Genomic DNA, 15778 nt, shown 5'->3' on the forward strand with positions numbered 1-15778 from the left:
ATAGAGCATTGGCCTGCGGACCCAAGGGTCCCGGGTTCAATTCCAGTCAAGGGCATGTACCTTGGTTGTGGGAACATCCCCAGTAGGGGGTGTGCAGGAGGCAGCTGATTGATGTTTCTAACTCTCTATCCTTCTCCCTTTCTCTCTGTAAAAAATCAATAAAATATATTTTAAAAAAATCCTCACCTGAGGATATGTTTATTGATGTGTGTGTGTGTGTGTGTGTATGAGAGAGAGAGAGAGAGAGAGAGAGAGAGAGAGAGAGAGAGAGAGAGAGAAACATTAATGTGAGAAGAAATATCCGTCGGTTGTCTCCCATACATGCCCTGAGCAGAGATGAAACCCACAACCTTTTTGGTGTATAGGATGACACTCCAACCAACCAAGTCACCTGGCACTCTCTTCCTGAAGATAAGCTGGTATAAGATCTTTAAAAGTTATCAAGACATCTGTATCCATGTCCATGTCACTTTTAAAGTAATCTGGTAATTTCCTGGAGTGCTAGAAGAGAAAGTTATCCTCTGTATCTAACTTGGTCTAACTTGATTTTGAACTTGACCTCTAGGGTGGGGCCATTTGGCAAACAAAATGGCATGTATACCTTATATGAGGAATAAGAAAGGGTATCCAGTGTAATATGTTCTTTTCTTCCTTCAGTCTTTGAATACAGGATGATATCATTTTCATGAGAATCTCCAGGGTCACAAATTCCTCCTGCACAAAATAAAAATTTTAAGTTGTTAGTACCAACGTGCATCCATAAACACGTCAAATCAAATATAGTGTTAAACTTCAGAATATATTTATGGGGCCCCGATGTCACTTAAGAAAAACCCTAAACAAAGGTAATCAGACTCAAAGAAAAAATCTATGAAGATAGTTCAGATAGGACATGCCAAGATCAAAGACTTGACATTTGTGAAGGCCAAAATAAATATTTGCTTGATGAGATTACTAAACTAATATTCTACAACAAGCTATGACTTCATGTCCATATTTTAACCCACATTAAAATGGTATGGGGGGTAATGGGGAGAAGAGGACACATATGTAATACCTTAGTCAATGAAGAAATTTAAAAAAATTAAAAATATTGTCTAAAAAATGGTATGCTACTTTTCAATAAATCATTATTTCCTTATATTTAAGGTCTTTATGGCCAAAATTTAGAAACTATTGATTATAGTTTAAAAAAAAAGTGTGGTAACTCACTGCATCAAAGATTTCTAAAAAAATGCTATTTAAACTGTTGCATTTAGTATCTCCAATATTTTAGCACATATCAGGAGTTTATGTTTTAAATGTAGTTTTTTTACATTTTTCAGTTTTATTTTTGGTACCTCATTTGATTGTTGTAAAGTAGAGAGAGCAGTTTATTCCTCATCACTCTACTCTGGAGACATAGGAAATGACTGAATACCAGGATTGAGAGATAATTAAGAGAATCTTGATGATGAAACTGAATAAGAGAACAGGTACCTGATAATGAAGTGGTGGAAAAGCCACGTGTTGGTCTTATGTCATTTAGCCCTTGAACCTCTAACCTTCTCATTACTGCATTCGGCCAATAATCTGTACTATTTGCTATATTCTAGCAACTGTTGACATAACCTGAATTTGAAAGGATTTCATGTCTAACTAGAAGTCTCTCCCACCTACCATTATTGTTCATTATAATACCAACCAGAAAAGCAGGAGTGAAATTGGGGAGAAATCAATATGTGATGTTAAGTAAGAAAGCTTGAATCTAATCAGTGTAAGAACATAAAAGCAGAAGTAGCTTGGATGGTGGTATTTGTGGAGCATTGAAATATGACATGTTATATATGCTAACTTATGTAACTTGGCATATTGTAAATATTTAGTAAGTTGAGTAATCTGAACTAAGAACAGAGAAGCGAAATATAGTGATAGTGTGGCCCTCATTCTGTAAAGAAAATATTATTTTTGACATCTGATATTGTATTTTTTAGCATTTTATTATATAATTCTTCTAAAACTTTTTATGTACTTACTGATTTTAGAGAGAGAAAAGAAGGGATAAAGAGAGAGAGGGAGAAACATCAATTTGTTGTTCCACTTATATATGCATTCATTGGTTGATTCTTGTAAGTGTCCTGACTGGGGATCAAACCCACAACCTTGGTGTATGGGGATGAAGCTCTAACCAACTGAGCTACCTGGTCAGGGCTCATTAGATACCTTTATGTTACATAGGTAGTAAAGCCACTCTATATGGAAGTCTCTGGGAGAAAGTACTACAAGAAAACTAAATTCCCATTTTAAAAATGTAACTTCCTTACTGAGCACATATTAAAGACTTACCAGAAAGAACAATAAAATGTGAAAAGTTACAGGCAGTGAAGGTTTAAAGCGCCACACCCTTAGACATAGGAACCGAACCATCAGTTCTCTCTAATTTCATTAATTTGTTCCTTGTGAATTTCCTCTGCTGTCTTAAGAACAGTTTGTTTACTGCACCTGCTTTCACACGTGGGAGCTCATTCAGCTCAGAATGACAGAATAAGAAAGTCTAAAAGGAGCCAAGACTTTAAAATGATGACAGACTTTATCTGAAAGATCCCTCTGGGGGCAATTTATCAGTTCTGTGAAGTTTCAGTGACAGCAGCTCCTACAGAAAGACACAGATTCTTCTTCAGCTTCAGACGCTTTGATGTGCTGTAGAAAGGTGTGACTCAAGGGGCATTTTGTACAGCAATTAAAGCACAGAAGACTTCAATAAAAAAAGATGGACAGTCAGTTTTAAAATATTTTAAATCCTGTTTTAAGTAGCTTTTGGGTATTTATATTAGGAAAGTTATTTCGTTATTTGCTGTGTGCAGGACATAGCCCTGACTGAAAAAAATTTGTTAAGACCAATATACATGAAAGAACAATAATTAGCAGTAAATTGTGTTGTGTACCTTAACTGCAGGTCAAATTCACAGAAAAGAGATGTGTTTTGGCTAAAAGATCTGGGCATAAGGGAGATGCTCAATAAATTTTTTGTTGAAGAAGTAATAAAGGAATGACGTATGTTAGGGTATTTTTGTTTTCTTCACTAATTCTGGCTCTCAGAACAGTGCTAGATACTGGTGTTTAATGAATTTGTGTTGAATAAGTAAATGTATACACAAAGGAAATATACCTTGAATCAAATTTTGAAAATTGAGCAACATTTCCAGAAATGGTAGTCACCATAGATTGATCTGAACCAAGGGGTGAAACCAGGAAGAACAAATAGGCGGGTCCTGACAGGAAGGGAATGTAATCTGGCCTAGATCAACAATCAGCCACTGATTTTCCTAAGGAGACATCTTTAATGAAGTATTACTTATCAACTATCATATCTTAAATCTCCTCCCATATTGCTTTCTTCTGCATCAGCTACTAAAGTTTTAAAGTCATTTCTATAGGTCCATTCTTATCCTACCACCCTACTGCCATATCCTACCATATTCTATCCTAAGAAACACCTTTGCTGGATTCTGCTCTCTCCTCAAGATCCACACCCCATTCTTTTCTTCTGTTTACTGATGAACTTCTTAAAGGAGTTCTTTCTTTCTTTTTAACTGTATACCATGGGGGCATTGGTGGGCTCTCTCTGTGGCATTCCCTACACTGCTGATCACCTCTCCAGCATCTCACCCCTGAACCACTCTCTTCCCTCCCTCCTTTAGGGTAGATTGATGCCTTCCTCCTGCATTTCTTTATGTCCACTCTCAGTATTCCTTATCTCCTCTTTTCCTTCCACCTACACCTCGCTGAGTGTCCTCCCTAAGAATTTTTCATGTCCTTTGCTGTCTTCTTGGGAGAACACAGCAAATGCAGTGGCTCCAGTTATCACCTGTATGCTGATGACTTTCAAATCTGATTCAGATCCTTAGTAGAATCTCTACGTTCATATGACCTTCCAGAAGCCTCAACCTTAACATATCTAAAATAAAAATCTTGTCTACTCCACACTTACTCTTTATTTATTTACATTATTGACATTTCCCATCTGGGAAATGGCCATTCTTCCAGTCATCCAGGAGAGAAATCTTCGTCCTCTCCAATACTGTTGTCATAATCCCCACAGTCAACTGGGTGTGAACTTCTGTTGGTTCCTTCTCTTTAGTTATTTATTCTTCATTTCTGCCTTCACAATATTACAACCAGCACTGCCATAATTCCTCTGTTGCTTGAACTAGTGCAATATCTTCCTAACTTAGGGTTGTCAGATAAAATACATTGTATGAACAATAATTATACAAGAATTATTCCCTGTTTATCTGAAATTCAAATTTAAATAGGCTTTCCCTTCCCCAAATCTGCCAACCCTATCTGACTGGCTTCCTGTCTTCTAATTTCTCACTGTTTCAGTCTTTACTTCCTACTCCTTCCAGAATTATCTATCTAAAACACACATGAGAATATTTTACGGAACTGACAGGAAACACCTGATGGCTCCACGATACCTAGAAAAAGAGAACTCAAACTCCTTAGTATGATATGAAAGAAAATCACTGCTCTGTCTCCAGTTTGCTTCTCTAGCTCCGTTGTGTGTCTTTCCCTTCATTTGTTTTGGGAAAATCACCTAGCTCCAAACATGCCATGTAGTTTTCACTTGTGATTTTTCTCAACACGTTGGCTTAGGTTCTAACGTCTCCCCTTAAATTTAAATCATGTCCACCCTTCATGGCCAAGTTCAAACACTATCTCCATGAAGCTTTACCCTAGTCCACTCCAATTACCCAGAGCTTCCCCTGCACTTTCACAGCATTTTCATTCCATCATAGCCCACTGCATTCTCTCTCATAGATGGCATGTGTGGGCAAAACCTGTATAGGTAATCTTATAATAAAATACAAAGATATATTGAGTCTTAACTATTTATTAGGCACTGTTTTTTAAAATATATTTTTATTGATTTCAGAGAGGGAGAGAGAGGGAGAGAGAGATAGAAACAGCAATGATGGGAGAGAATCATTGAACTACAGCCTCCTGCAAGCCCCCTACTGAGGATTGAGCCCACAAGCCGGGCTTGTGCCCTTGACTGGAATCAAACCTGGGACCCTTCAGTCCACAGGCCCATGCTCTGTCCACTGAGCAAAACTGGCTAGGCTATTAGGCACTGTTTTGAGGACTTTTCAGGTATTAATTAACTCACTGATAAGAGTCACCGTGAGTTAGGGACCATTTTTCCCAGTTGTAATCTCCATATATCCTAGCTCAGTGCTCTTTAAATTCAATAGGAATTCACTAATTTAAAATATATATATGTTTTTAGAGAGAGAAGAAGGGAGAGGGAGAGATAAACATCAATGTGAGAGAGAAGCATTGATCAGTTGCCCCATGCACACACCCAGACAGGGATCAAACCTGTAACCTGGGTATGTGCCCTGACTGTAAATTGAACCAGCAACCTTTTGGTGCATGGTATGATGCTCAACCAACTGAGCCACACTGGCCAGGACGTCATTAATTTTTTTAATTGAATGGAGATACTTTTATTTGGGATAATGTACCTTGGGCTCATTCAACTGAATTTTTACCTCATATTCAAAATTATTTTAATTGATTCACTGCTTTGTAGGAGACAGAATTAAAGATAACTTAATCTCATATAAAGATAACAATCTTTATGTAATGGCACTGAATTGAGTTGATTTCTATGATTGACTATGACTCACAATAGGAAAAAAAAATCAAGATTTCAAATATATGACGTCAAAATGGTATAAAAAGAAGATACTTAAATTAGACTGTCATATCAAATGTTTATTGCAATTGGGGGGGGAGGCTTAAGGTTTCCCAGGAGTCACTTAATGAAATGAGAGCCAGTTTAAATTCTAATTATTTAAAGGAAATCAGCTCTGGGTCTTTAAATATACAAATAATTTCAGAGTCAAGGTGTGGATATTTTTATGATAGGAAGATTACATTACTATATTTTATATATTTATATAACTTCCATTACATTATTACATTTTATATAACTTCCCTCTTACCAAACATATCATTATTGAAAATGAGGTAGCATCACACAGGCATTTGTGTTTGAGATCATGATACACTCTAAAGTTGAATGCGCCACTCTGAACTGTAGGAAATGCAGAATGTACGAGAGGTAACAGCCAGTGCTGAAGCCTCCACTCAGGAGGCCTGTTTGTCCTGATGGAGCGACATCTATGTCAGTAAGATCAAAGGTCGACAATGTTTATTTCCTGTCTAACTTCCAGGTATTGCCTGTGCTTTTCCAGTCATTCAACAAAAGAAGGCATGTGACAGCTACTCACATTTCTGGAATGACATCCAGTGAAAGAATATGCAACTGTGGCTGTTGTTGACGAAAAGGATAAATTTGAGAGGTCACAAATTTTAACCCCTTAAATCCTCCTTGAGAATTTTTCCAAACTTCTAAATATTTATTTGCTCTACAATAATTCAAAGAAAACCCCGTCTTATAAACACTTTTTTATGTGTTCGCCAACCTATTAGAAAGTAGAGAATAATAAAGCACTAGAAAGTATTATAAACCTGTTTGTTTTTTTCGTGGCTTCCCATAATAAAAAAAAAGGATGCTCCATGAAAACAAATGACTCAACTAGATTGTTGTGTTTTTTTTTGGAAACTAGGGCTTTAGACAAGGCAGTGACTTTGTCCTCAGTTCTTTCCCGTTGTCTTTTCAGCTTGACCATCGAGGAAGTGGTGAGGAAGGTATGATGGCATTTTGCCTTCAGGCCCAGTCATAGCATGCCAGGACCAGCTCTCTTACAGGATGTTTCCAGCAGGGCTTGTCTGAAGCAGGTGTGAGCATCACAGGATTTTGCTCAATCAGTAGAACTCATGTTTCCTGAACTTGCATTTTATACTGTAGACAACAAACACTCTTACTTTCTCAGGAGGAGGTGCTGGCTTTGAATCTGCCCTAGGTCAATGAAATTTGTTCAAAATGTACTTACCCATAACAAAGTAAAACCTCAGGTTCCCATAACCGGTAGTGTCCATGTACGGAGTGCATAATTTCCTCTCGCCGTCTTTGAGGAAGACCAGTGATAAACCTGATTCTATTGTTCCACATTCTGTACCAATGACAGCGCCCAAGATATCCCACCTTAAAAAAAATGAGAATCATAAAGAATTAGAAGATTAAGTCAAAGATTTAAAGAGTAGAATCCATTCTTTTTTATGAAGAACATTTACTTAGTGGATAATTCTGAAACAAAATGCGGTACTACAGATTTTAGATAATGAACAAACTTTTGAAAAATTGATCTTTATTGTTGAAAGTATTATAGATGACCCCTTTTTTTTTCCATTGACCCCCCCTTCCACCCCACCGTACCTCCTCCCCAGGCCTTCACTGCACTACTGTCTGTGTCCATGGGTCATGCATTAATGTATATAAGTTCTTTGATTAACCTCTTCCCTCTGAGATTTGTCAGTCTGTTGATAATGAACAAACGTTTAAACACATTCTGTTCACAATTATGTTTTTTTCCTTAGAAGGATAAATTTAATCAATACTATGTATAGAGTGTCTACTAAATGATAGTCTTTATTCTCAAAGTACTTATATTTGAGGTGGGAAATCAAATAAGAAAACAGGGGACCATAAAAAACAGTATCATAATGTCACAAGTACTCATGTGGTGTTTTCCACATTAAAAATTATAAAAAGAAAAGCTATATAATATCTGGCAAAAAAAGAATATGTGATTTAAAGTGGGTCTTGTCAAATAGGCATTTGGATATGTAGAAGAGAATAACATACTATATAAAAACTCTTATTTCTCCTTAGAATTTATTTCTGGTCATGTCTAATTTTGCCATTGTTAGTCACACAACTAACTTGCCTACGGATGGAGAAAACTGGGGCACACAGAGGTAAGTGACTTGCCGAAGGGCAACTGCCAGTTTGGCTCTGAAATTGAGATGCTGTGATTCTCAGTTCACTGTTATTTCAGTAGTTACATTTCTAAAGAGGATACTGTGTCAGGACAATTATGTCGAACTATTCCAGTTCATAATAGATTTGTGATCAAAATGTTGAGAAGATGCCTATTATTTTGCATTTAAATTGATTATTTCAATCATTCAGGAACACAATAAATAACTTCGAGGAAGCTCTTAATAGTACTTGACCACTGTCAATTAACCAGGAACCTCTTTTGGCTCATACAAGAAAATTTCACACTGGTTCATTGATCTTCATTTATCACAATTAAACCACTCATCCTACTGATCTACAAAATAAGTTAAGGTCACCAATGATGCATATGATGGCTGCTTTTAGGCATTTAAATATTTTAGAGCATTTTTAAAGTTAAAAATTAAATTAAAAAGATGGCATTGACATGGACTAAAAGAACTTTTTATTCAAGTGAGAACAGAGATTAGTAGTCTTCCCTTAATTATTAGTTGTAAATGAATAACTTCTAGATTAATATAAATAGGTGATTTTCATGACCTCTACCACAGAGTTGTGTGAGATATAATTCAGACTGTATATTTCTTTTCAAACTTTAAAGTCCAACATATTCCAATTTTACTCTACATTGGTCTTTATTTTTTTCCACTATCATCTACTGGAAGTTAATAAAGTGAAGTTATTTTCTTTAGAAACCCAAATATTTATAATCAAGTGAAATGCAAAGTTTAGTCCACTTTGAAGAGAAAGAAGCAGAGAGAAATCTGAACAATAATTTTGTAAAAGTCTCATCACTTTGAGTAAATTATATTGCATTTATTAAAAATTCAGAAGAAGCCTTTTGTAGCACAAGCTCATTCATTTATGAATTCGTATAAACACGGGCTTGAACTTAGCTGAAGGCAAAGTACCCTTAAGGGGATCCCGGAGCTCCATCAACCACTGAGGGATGTGGGGAGGGCCTTTCACTTTTGGACTTTAGACTTCTGATGTAAGGTTGCAAAATTGTGATTAATTCCAGTTACAAAAACAATATGGTCTATGAATCTCTCCTAATTTAACAATTAAATGAAAGTAAATGAAAACTAAATCTTTGAGGCCAGCAGTGGCATTGGAAGAGCTCTACAATGTTAGCAATATCTAGGATGGCATGAGCATTTCCCTGAAAAGGAGTGTTAGTTCTCTATGGTTTAAATTATGTTTTCTCCAAGGAAATGTGGTTCTATGTGAACTGCATTTGAAGAAATGTCTGCCTACGGGGGAGAGCTCTGTACAATATAGCAATTTATACTTATTCTTTGATGACTAATTCTAAAAATAAAGCCCCCAAATTATTTATTATAAAAACAGCGGTATCTATTATTTATTATAGAGTGGGATGAAGTTGGAACACAGAAAAAAGTTTCATAATCAATAAAATGCCTTAAGGCAACTTTTTCCCCTTAGAGGTAGCAAGATCACAGTAATATTTAATTTGTATTTTTAAACTACAACTTTCTACTTTTTATGTCAAGAAAAAGAAATATTTTTGTAAGCAGTTTCTTCACTGGAAAGCTGATGATCCCCCCTATCAGCTGTTTTGGAATGGTTTGAGAATAAAATTGCTTTAATCGGCTCAACTATGAATACTTTTAAGAATGATATGAGAGAGTAGAACTTAAATTTTCTTACCAAAAAATAAAAAAAGATAAATATGTGAGGCTATGATGTGTCAACTGACAAATGGAGGAAACCCTTTCACAATATGTACATATATCAGATCACCATGATGTACACATTAACTAGCTTACAATTGTAAATTTCTCAATAAATTATACATCAATTTAAATTATATCTTAATAAAGCTAAAATTAAACAAAATTTTCCTTCATGAGCCTAAAAAAGGATTATATATATTCTTTGAAGGGAAATTTGGCAGTAACTATAAAAAAATTACATATATATTGTATACATATATATATATACACTGAGTGGCCAGATTATTATGACCACCTGACGTTTGTAGGCAAATTAGCTATAATTTCCCGCTGAAGTTGCTAGAGGGCCAGATCATAATAAACGTCTTAATAGCAGAATATACCTAAGTATCGTTGCTGATCAAGTTCATCCTATCATCTTGATGGCATATCCCAATGGAGATGGCTTCTTCCAACAAGACAATGCGCCATGCCACGGTGCTCGTATTGTGCAGGAGTGGTTTCAAGAACATGAGGGAGACTTTACCTTGCTTAGGTGGCCCCCACAATCACCAGATCTCAATCTAATTGAGCATTTGTGGGACGAAGTTAAAAGAGCCATCAGGCAGCTGGTTCCACAACCATCAAATCTCACAGAACTGGACAGTGCTATTCATCAGGCATGGTGTCAGATTCCTCGCATCAACTTTCAACATCTCGTGGAGTCAATGCCAAGAAGAATCGCCGCGGTATTGTAGGCAAAAGGTGGCCCAATGAAGTACTGATGGGGTGGTCATAATAATGTGGCCGGTCATAATAATCTGGCCACTCAGTGTATATATACCATGTTCAAAGGCTGTTAATTCTCGTTTACCCATATCTTTAGAAAAAAATCACTTTTACTGTTGTGGTGAACAACCTGCTTCCCTATTTATAATGGTCTGGCCCTCTAGCAACTTCAGTGCGAAATTATAGCTAATTTGCCTACAAACGTCAGGTGGTCATAATAATCTGGCCAGTGTACATAAATGTCTCAAAAAATGTATACACACTTTAACAGTTGATATCTCAATTTTGAAAATGAAATGTATTTTAATAAACACTGCCTTTGTAATTATTCAAAGTGTGTGTATACATTTTTGGGGGACTATATATATATATATATATATGCACACACACATACATACATATATGTATATATGTATATGTATACATACATGTCTGATTCTCTAAATTTCATTTTAGGAATTTTTATTTCAGAAATACTTTAACAAGTATAAAAAATTTATTATAATATTCTTTGTCTACTAGTATTAATAGGGGTTGTTAGATAAAAAAATGAAATTCTGGTCAGTTTCTCATTTTGGTATAGTCATAGAAAAGTATGAATGAATATATGCATACACACACACACACTAAAGGCCTGTTGTACGAAATTCGTGCACTCGGGGGGTCCCTCAGCCCAGCCTGCACCTTCTCCCAGTCCAGGAGCCTGCAGGGTATGTCCAACTGATGGGCCTAAGCTGGCAGTTGGACATCCTTAGTGCTGCTGTGGAGGCGGGAGAGGCCCCCGCCACCGCCACTGTGTTCACCAGTCATGAGCCTGGCTTCTGGCACTCCCTCTGTGGGAAGCTCCGGGGTTGAGCATCTGCCCCCTAGTGGTCAGTGCGTGTCATAGCAACCGGTCATTCCATTGTTTGGCCAATTTGCATATTAGCCTTTTATTATATAGGATACCAACATTTTAACTGTAGGAAATGTGATATGCAAGGGGGACTTTTTTATTTTAAACATTTGCTTTAAAAATGCAAATAATATCCAAATAAAAATAATTTAAAAAGGCATTTAATTTATATGCATTATAATTCAGAATGAAAACCTAAATGATCTCATTAAAGATTGATGAAAATACTAAGAATATTAACATAGGCAATAAAGGTCTTATATTTTCATTACACTTCTTCCTACTTTTATTGGCATAAATGGTTCTAAAGGTGATAGATCTATGAAAAATTGTTTTATTATATTTTTCAGAATATATTAAATCAAGTTGGCATCTTTAGGTTTGAATTAAGATATGGAATAAAGCCTGGCTATAAGATCCCACATTTGCCAAGTTGATAGGTTTTTAATCTACTATGAATTCTCTGAGATTGAATAAATTATCTGAGATTGATATCCATAAGGTCTGTACTTGGGATAAATTCTCTGATATTTAATAAGGGATGTACCAGAGGTAAAAACCCTTCCACATTAATTTATATTCATGAGGTTTATCTCCAATATGAGTCCTGTGATGTCTAGCAAAGGGTGTGCTTTGACTGAAAGCTTCTCCACATCCACTGCATTGGTAGGCTTTCCCTCTAGCAGACAGCTCAGGTGAAGGTAAAGGATGAGCTCTATGTAAAGGCTTCCCTGCAGGTACTGCATTTCAAAAATTACTTTCTTCATTTGGTTCTACTGTATTTCACTGAAGGTCAATTTTGTTTCAGGTTTTTATTATACTCTAGAGGCCCAGTGCATGAATTCATGCATGGCTCGGGGTCCCTCAGCCTGGCCGGCAATTGAAGCCTATCAGGGGGCAAGCCAGGTGAAGGGAAGGACCCCTGGAGGTTGGCTGGCTGTTGCCCTGATTGGGATCTATCAGGGGGGCCAATCGGCAAGGGGGAGGGACTGTGGGAGGTTGGCCGGCCGAGGAGAGGAGAGGGGCTGCAGGAAGTTGGCCGACCGGGGGGAGGGGCCAAGGGAGGTTGACTGTGGGGCAGCTCCTACGTTGAGTGTATGCCCCCTGGTGGTCAGTGCACATCATAGAGACTGGTCGACCGGCTGTTCCGGTCGTTCAGTCATAATGGTTGCTTACGCTTTTATGTAGATACATATTATGTTTCCTTACACTCTTGCAGAATTAACATGAATGAAAATATTGGCTTTAGAATGGTAGACAGCATTCAGCTTTCTCACTAATATGACCAAAATATAACCTGCACTGAGAATGTTAGAAAAAATGTCTGGGACATTATATTCTCAATGTTAGTTTCCTGCCCCTCCCTCTCCCCTATAAAATATAGTGCTATTTTTGTTTTAAAATAAGTAAAAACAGCAATTAAAAGAAATGTCTAACTTATAATGAGTATTTTTTTTCATACTAGAATAAGCAGAGAAACAATCCTGGATAAGGTTGCAGTACAGTATGGAAAATGTTTTTGCTTAAATATCTTTCAGCAAGGGGGTACTTAGCTGAAAGATTGTGGTTTATCTATCTATTGGTCTTTCATATTGAGATTTTGGCCACGATCTATCTGGGTCCCTAAATTGATTATAAATTTATATTATCTGCGTGGTCAAGTAGGGTTTGCTTTAAATAAACATGTCTGTAAAACATGATCCATTTAATATAATGTTAACTTAGATTGGCAATATATCTTCAATTCTTGGACCCTGAATTATAAGCTTATCTAAAATCCCTCTTCAGCTTTATACGTATTTTGTGACAAGGATTCTAATCAGGGGTAACATCATTCTTCTTGTTGGACAGAGGAAATACTTTATAGAAAACTAGAGTCCCAATGCACAAAAATTTGTGCACTGGGGGGGGGGCCCCTCAGCCCGGCCTGTGCCCTCTCACAGTCTGGGACCCCTCAGGGGATGTCCACTTGCTGGCCATTCCCCAGGGGATCAGGCCTAAGCTGGCAGTCAGATATCCCTCTGGCAGCCCGGGAGCCCTCAGGGGATGTCCACTTGCCAGCGGGGAGCAGGCCTAAGCTGCAGTCGGACATCCTTAGTGCTGAAGAGGCAGGAGAGGCTCCCGCCACCACAGCTGTGCTGGCAGCCATCAGCCTGGCTTGTGGCTGAGCAGAGCTCCCCCTGTGGGAGTGCACTGACCACCAGGGGGCATCTCCTGCATTGAGCGTCTGCCCCATGATGTTCAGTGTGTGTCATAGTGACCAGTCATTCCCAGTTGTTCTGCTGTTAGGGTCAATTTGCATATTACCCTTTTATTATATAGGATAGAGGCCTGGTGCATGGGTGGGGGATGGCTGGTTTGCCCTGAAGGGTGTCCTGGATCAGGGTTGGGGTCCTGCTAGGGTCCCTGGCCAGCCTGGGTGAGGGGCTGATGGCTGTTTGCAGCTAGTCATACCCCCTTCAGGGTGGGGGTCCCCACTGGGGTGCCTGGCCAGCCTGGGTGAGGGGCTGATGGGTGTTTGAAGGCTGGTCAAGCCCCACAGTGGGGAGCCTCACCCCATGGGAGTGTGGCTGGTCTGGGTGAGGTGCTGAGGGCTGTTTTCAGGCTGGCCACAGCCCCTTCAGGGTGGGGGGCCCTACTGGGGTGCCTGGCCAGCCTGGGTGAGGGACTGAGGGCCGTTTTCAGGCTGGCCACGACCACGGGCTGGAAGCAGGTATCTGGGATTTATTTATCTTCTATAATTGAAACTTTGTAGCCTTGAGCGGATCCCAGGGCCTGCCAGGGCAGGCGGGAAGCTTGGCTTCCTCCATTGCCGGGGGCAACCTAAGCCTCCGGCTCCGTGGCTGCCGCCATCTTTGTGATGGGGTGATAGGTAATTTGCATATTATTCTTTTATTAGATAGGATAACAAGAAGATGTTCAAACTGTTCTAAAGAGTTCTAAATAATTTTGAAGCCCGTTTTTACTAAAAGCATCAACTTACATGGAAAGGGTTATAATGAAGATTGTTTTTGTTTTGTTTTGGTCTGTATGCAGTTTTGATTTTCAGAGGTTATATATAAGATTGTTTGATACTATCTCTCTGGAACAAGGAATCCAATATAAAATTATTTGATTTGATTTAATATTAATTTTGCCTTAATTTTATTCCACTAGATAGCATTAAATTTTAAGAAAGACATTTGAGTCAGTTGCAGGCGTGTCCCACTTTGCAAGCAATGTCTTTAAAGTATGTAACTAATCGTCTGCACTTTGCTCTCTTTATTAAATCACCTATTAGGCACTAAGTTATGGCTGACCTGAGGAAACCACTGTCTGTGCTCAAATCTTTTTCTATAATTCTAGATGAGCTGTTTTAAAATATATTTCTTAAAAGGGCTCTTCAGCGCAAATTTATACAGCAGATATCTTAATAGGGTATGGATGGTAGTGGAATAGGACTGTAGGACTGGAAGTTGGAGGGAACTAGAAATAAGCCAGCGGTTCAGAGATTACTCTCTCTCACCATTTGAAAAAAGTCAGCAAGGCCAAAGATGGGAATGGAAGTTTGATCCCAGGACAAGTCTTGTATGGCCTCTGGCATCTTTTCTATATCTTGCTGGTGTGTTGGAATTCTGGGTATTCTGTCTTATGTAGGAGACATTTTTACTTTTATTTTTATTTTTTTTAATTAGGGAAAGACTCTTCACACAAGTGAAGTCTCAGGCCTTGAAAGGACACCTGCATAAGTCATTCTAAAAAAGTACAGTTGGACATATTTTTGAAGTTTAAAGAAAGAAACTCTATTTGTTTTTATTATGATAACAATATTCTCATTATTGAAAAATTGGAAAATATAAAGAGTACAAGAAAAAAATCACCCACAATCACACTATTTCAGAGACAAGCACAACTAATATTTTAGTGTATTTACTTCTAATATTCTATATGTATATTTCCAGATAGTTATGATAATACTGTAAATATGTTTTTATATTCTGCCCTTTTTCACTCACATTGATAATGCACACATTTTCCAGGTTATTGGCTCTATATAAACAGGCCAGATAATATGTACTTTTTAAATTCTTTATTGTTGGAAGTTTTACATATGTCTCCTTTTCCCCCCATTGACCTCTCCCCGCCCACTCCCACCCACCCCAGCGCATGCCCCCACCCCCCCATTGTCTGCATCCATTGGTCATGCTCATATGCATGGATACAAGTCCTTTGGTTGATCTTTGTCCCCCAACCCCCACCCTCACCCCCTGATACCCTACCCTACCTTCCTTCTGAAGTTTGATGGTCTGTTCGATGCTTCTATGTCTCTGGATCTATTTTTGTTCATCAGTTTATGTTGCTCATTATATTCCACAAATGAGTGAGATCATGTGATATTTATCTTTCTCCAACTGGCTTATTTTGCTTAGCATAATGCTCTCCAGTTCCATCCATGCTGTTGCAAATGGTAAAAGTTCCTTCTTTTTCATAGTGGCCTAGTATTCCATTGTGTAGATGTACCAC

General features: G+C 38.0%; 1 protein-coding gene across 2 annotated transcripts in view; it reads right to left on the reverse strand.

Annotated features, from left to right (window-relative positions):
• Positions 1–15778, reverse strand: part of RELN (reelin) — a 440175-nt gene that overhangs the window by 154446 nt on the left and 269951 nt on the right. For both annotated transcript variants that reach the window (XM_059712765.1, XM_059712766.1), the window contains exons 12-13: positions 6948–7099; positions 602–714 (exon numbers count right to left, since the gene is read on the reverse strand). In XM_059712765.1, coding sequence (XP_059568748.1) covers positions 602–714; positions 6948–7099 — 265 coding nt within the window. The remainder of the gene's footprint in view (positions 1–601; positions 715–6947; positions 7100–15778) is intronic.

This window comes from Myotis daubentonii, chromosome 10, assembly GCF_963259705.1.
Source record: "Myotis daubentonii chromosome 10, mMyoDau2.1, whole genome shotgun sequence".
NCBI classification, from domain to species: Eukaryota; Metazoa; Chordata; class Mammalia; order Chiroptera; family Vespertilionidae; genus Myotis; species Myotis daubentonii.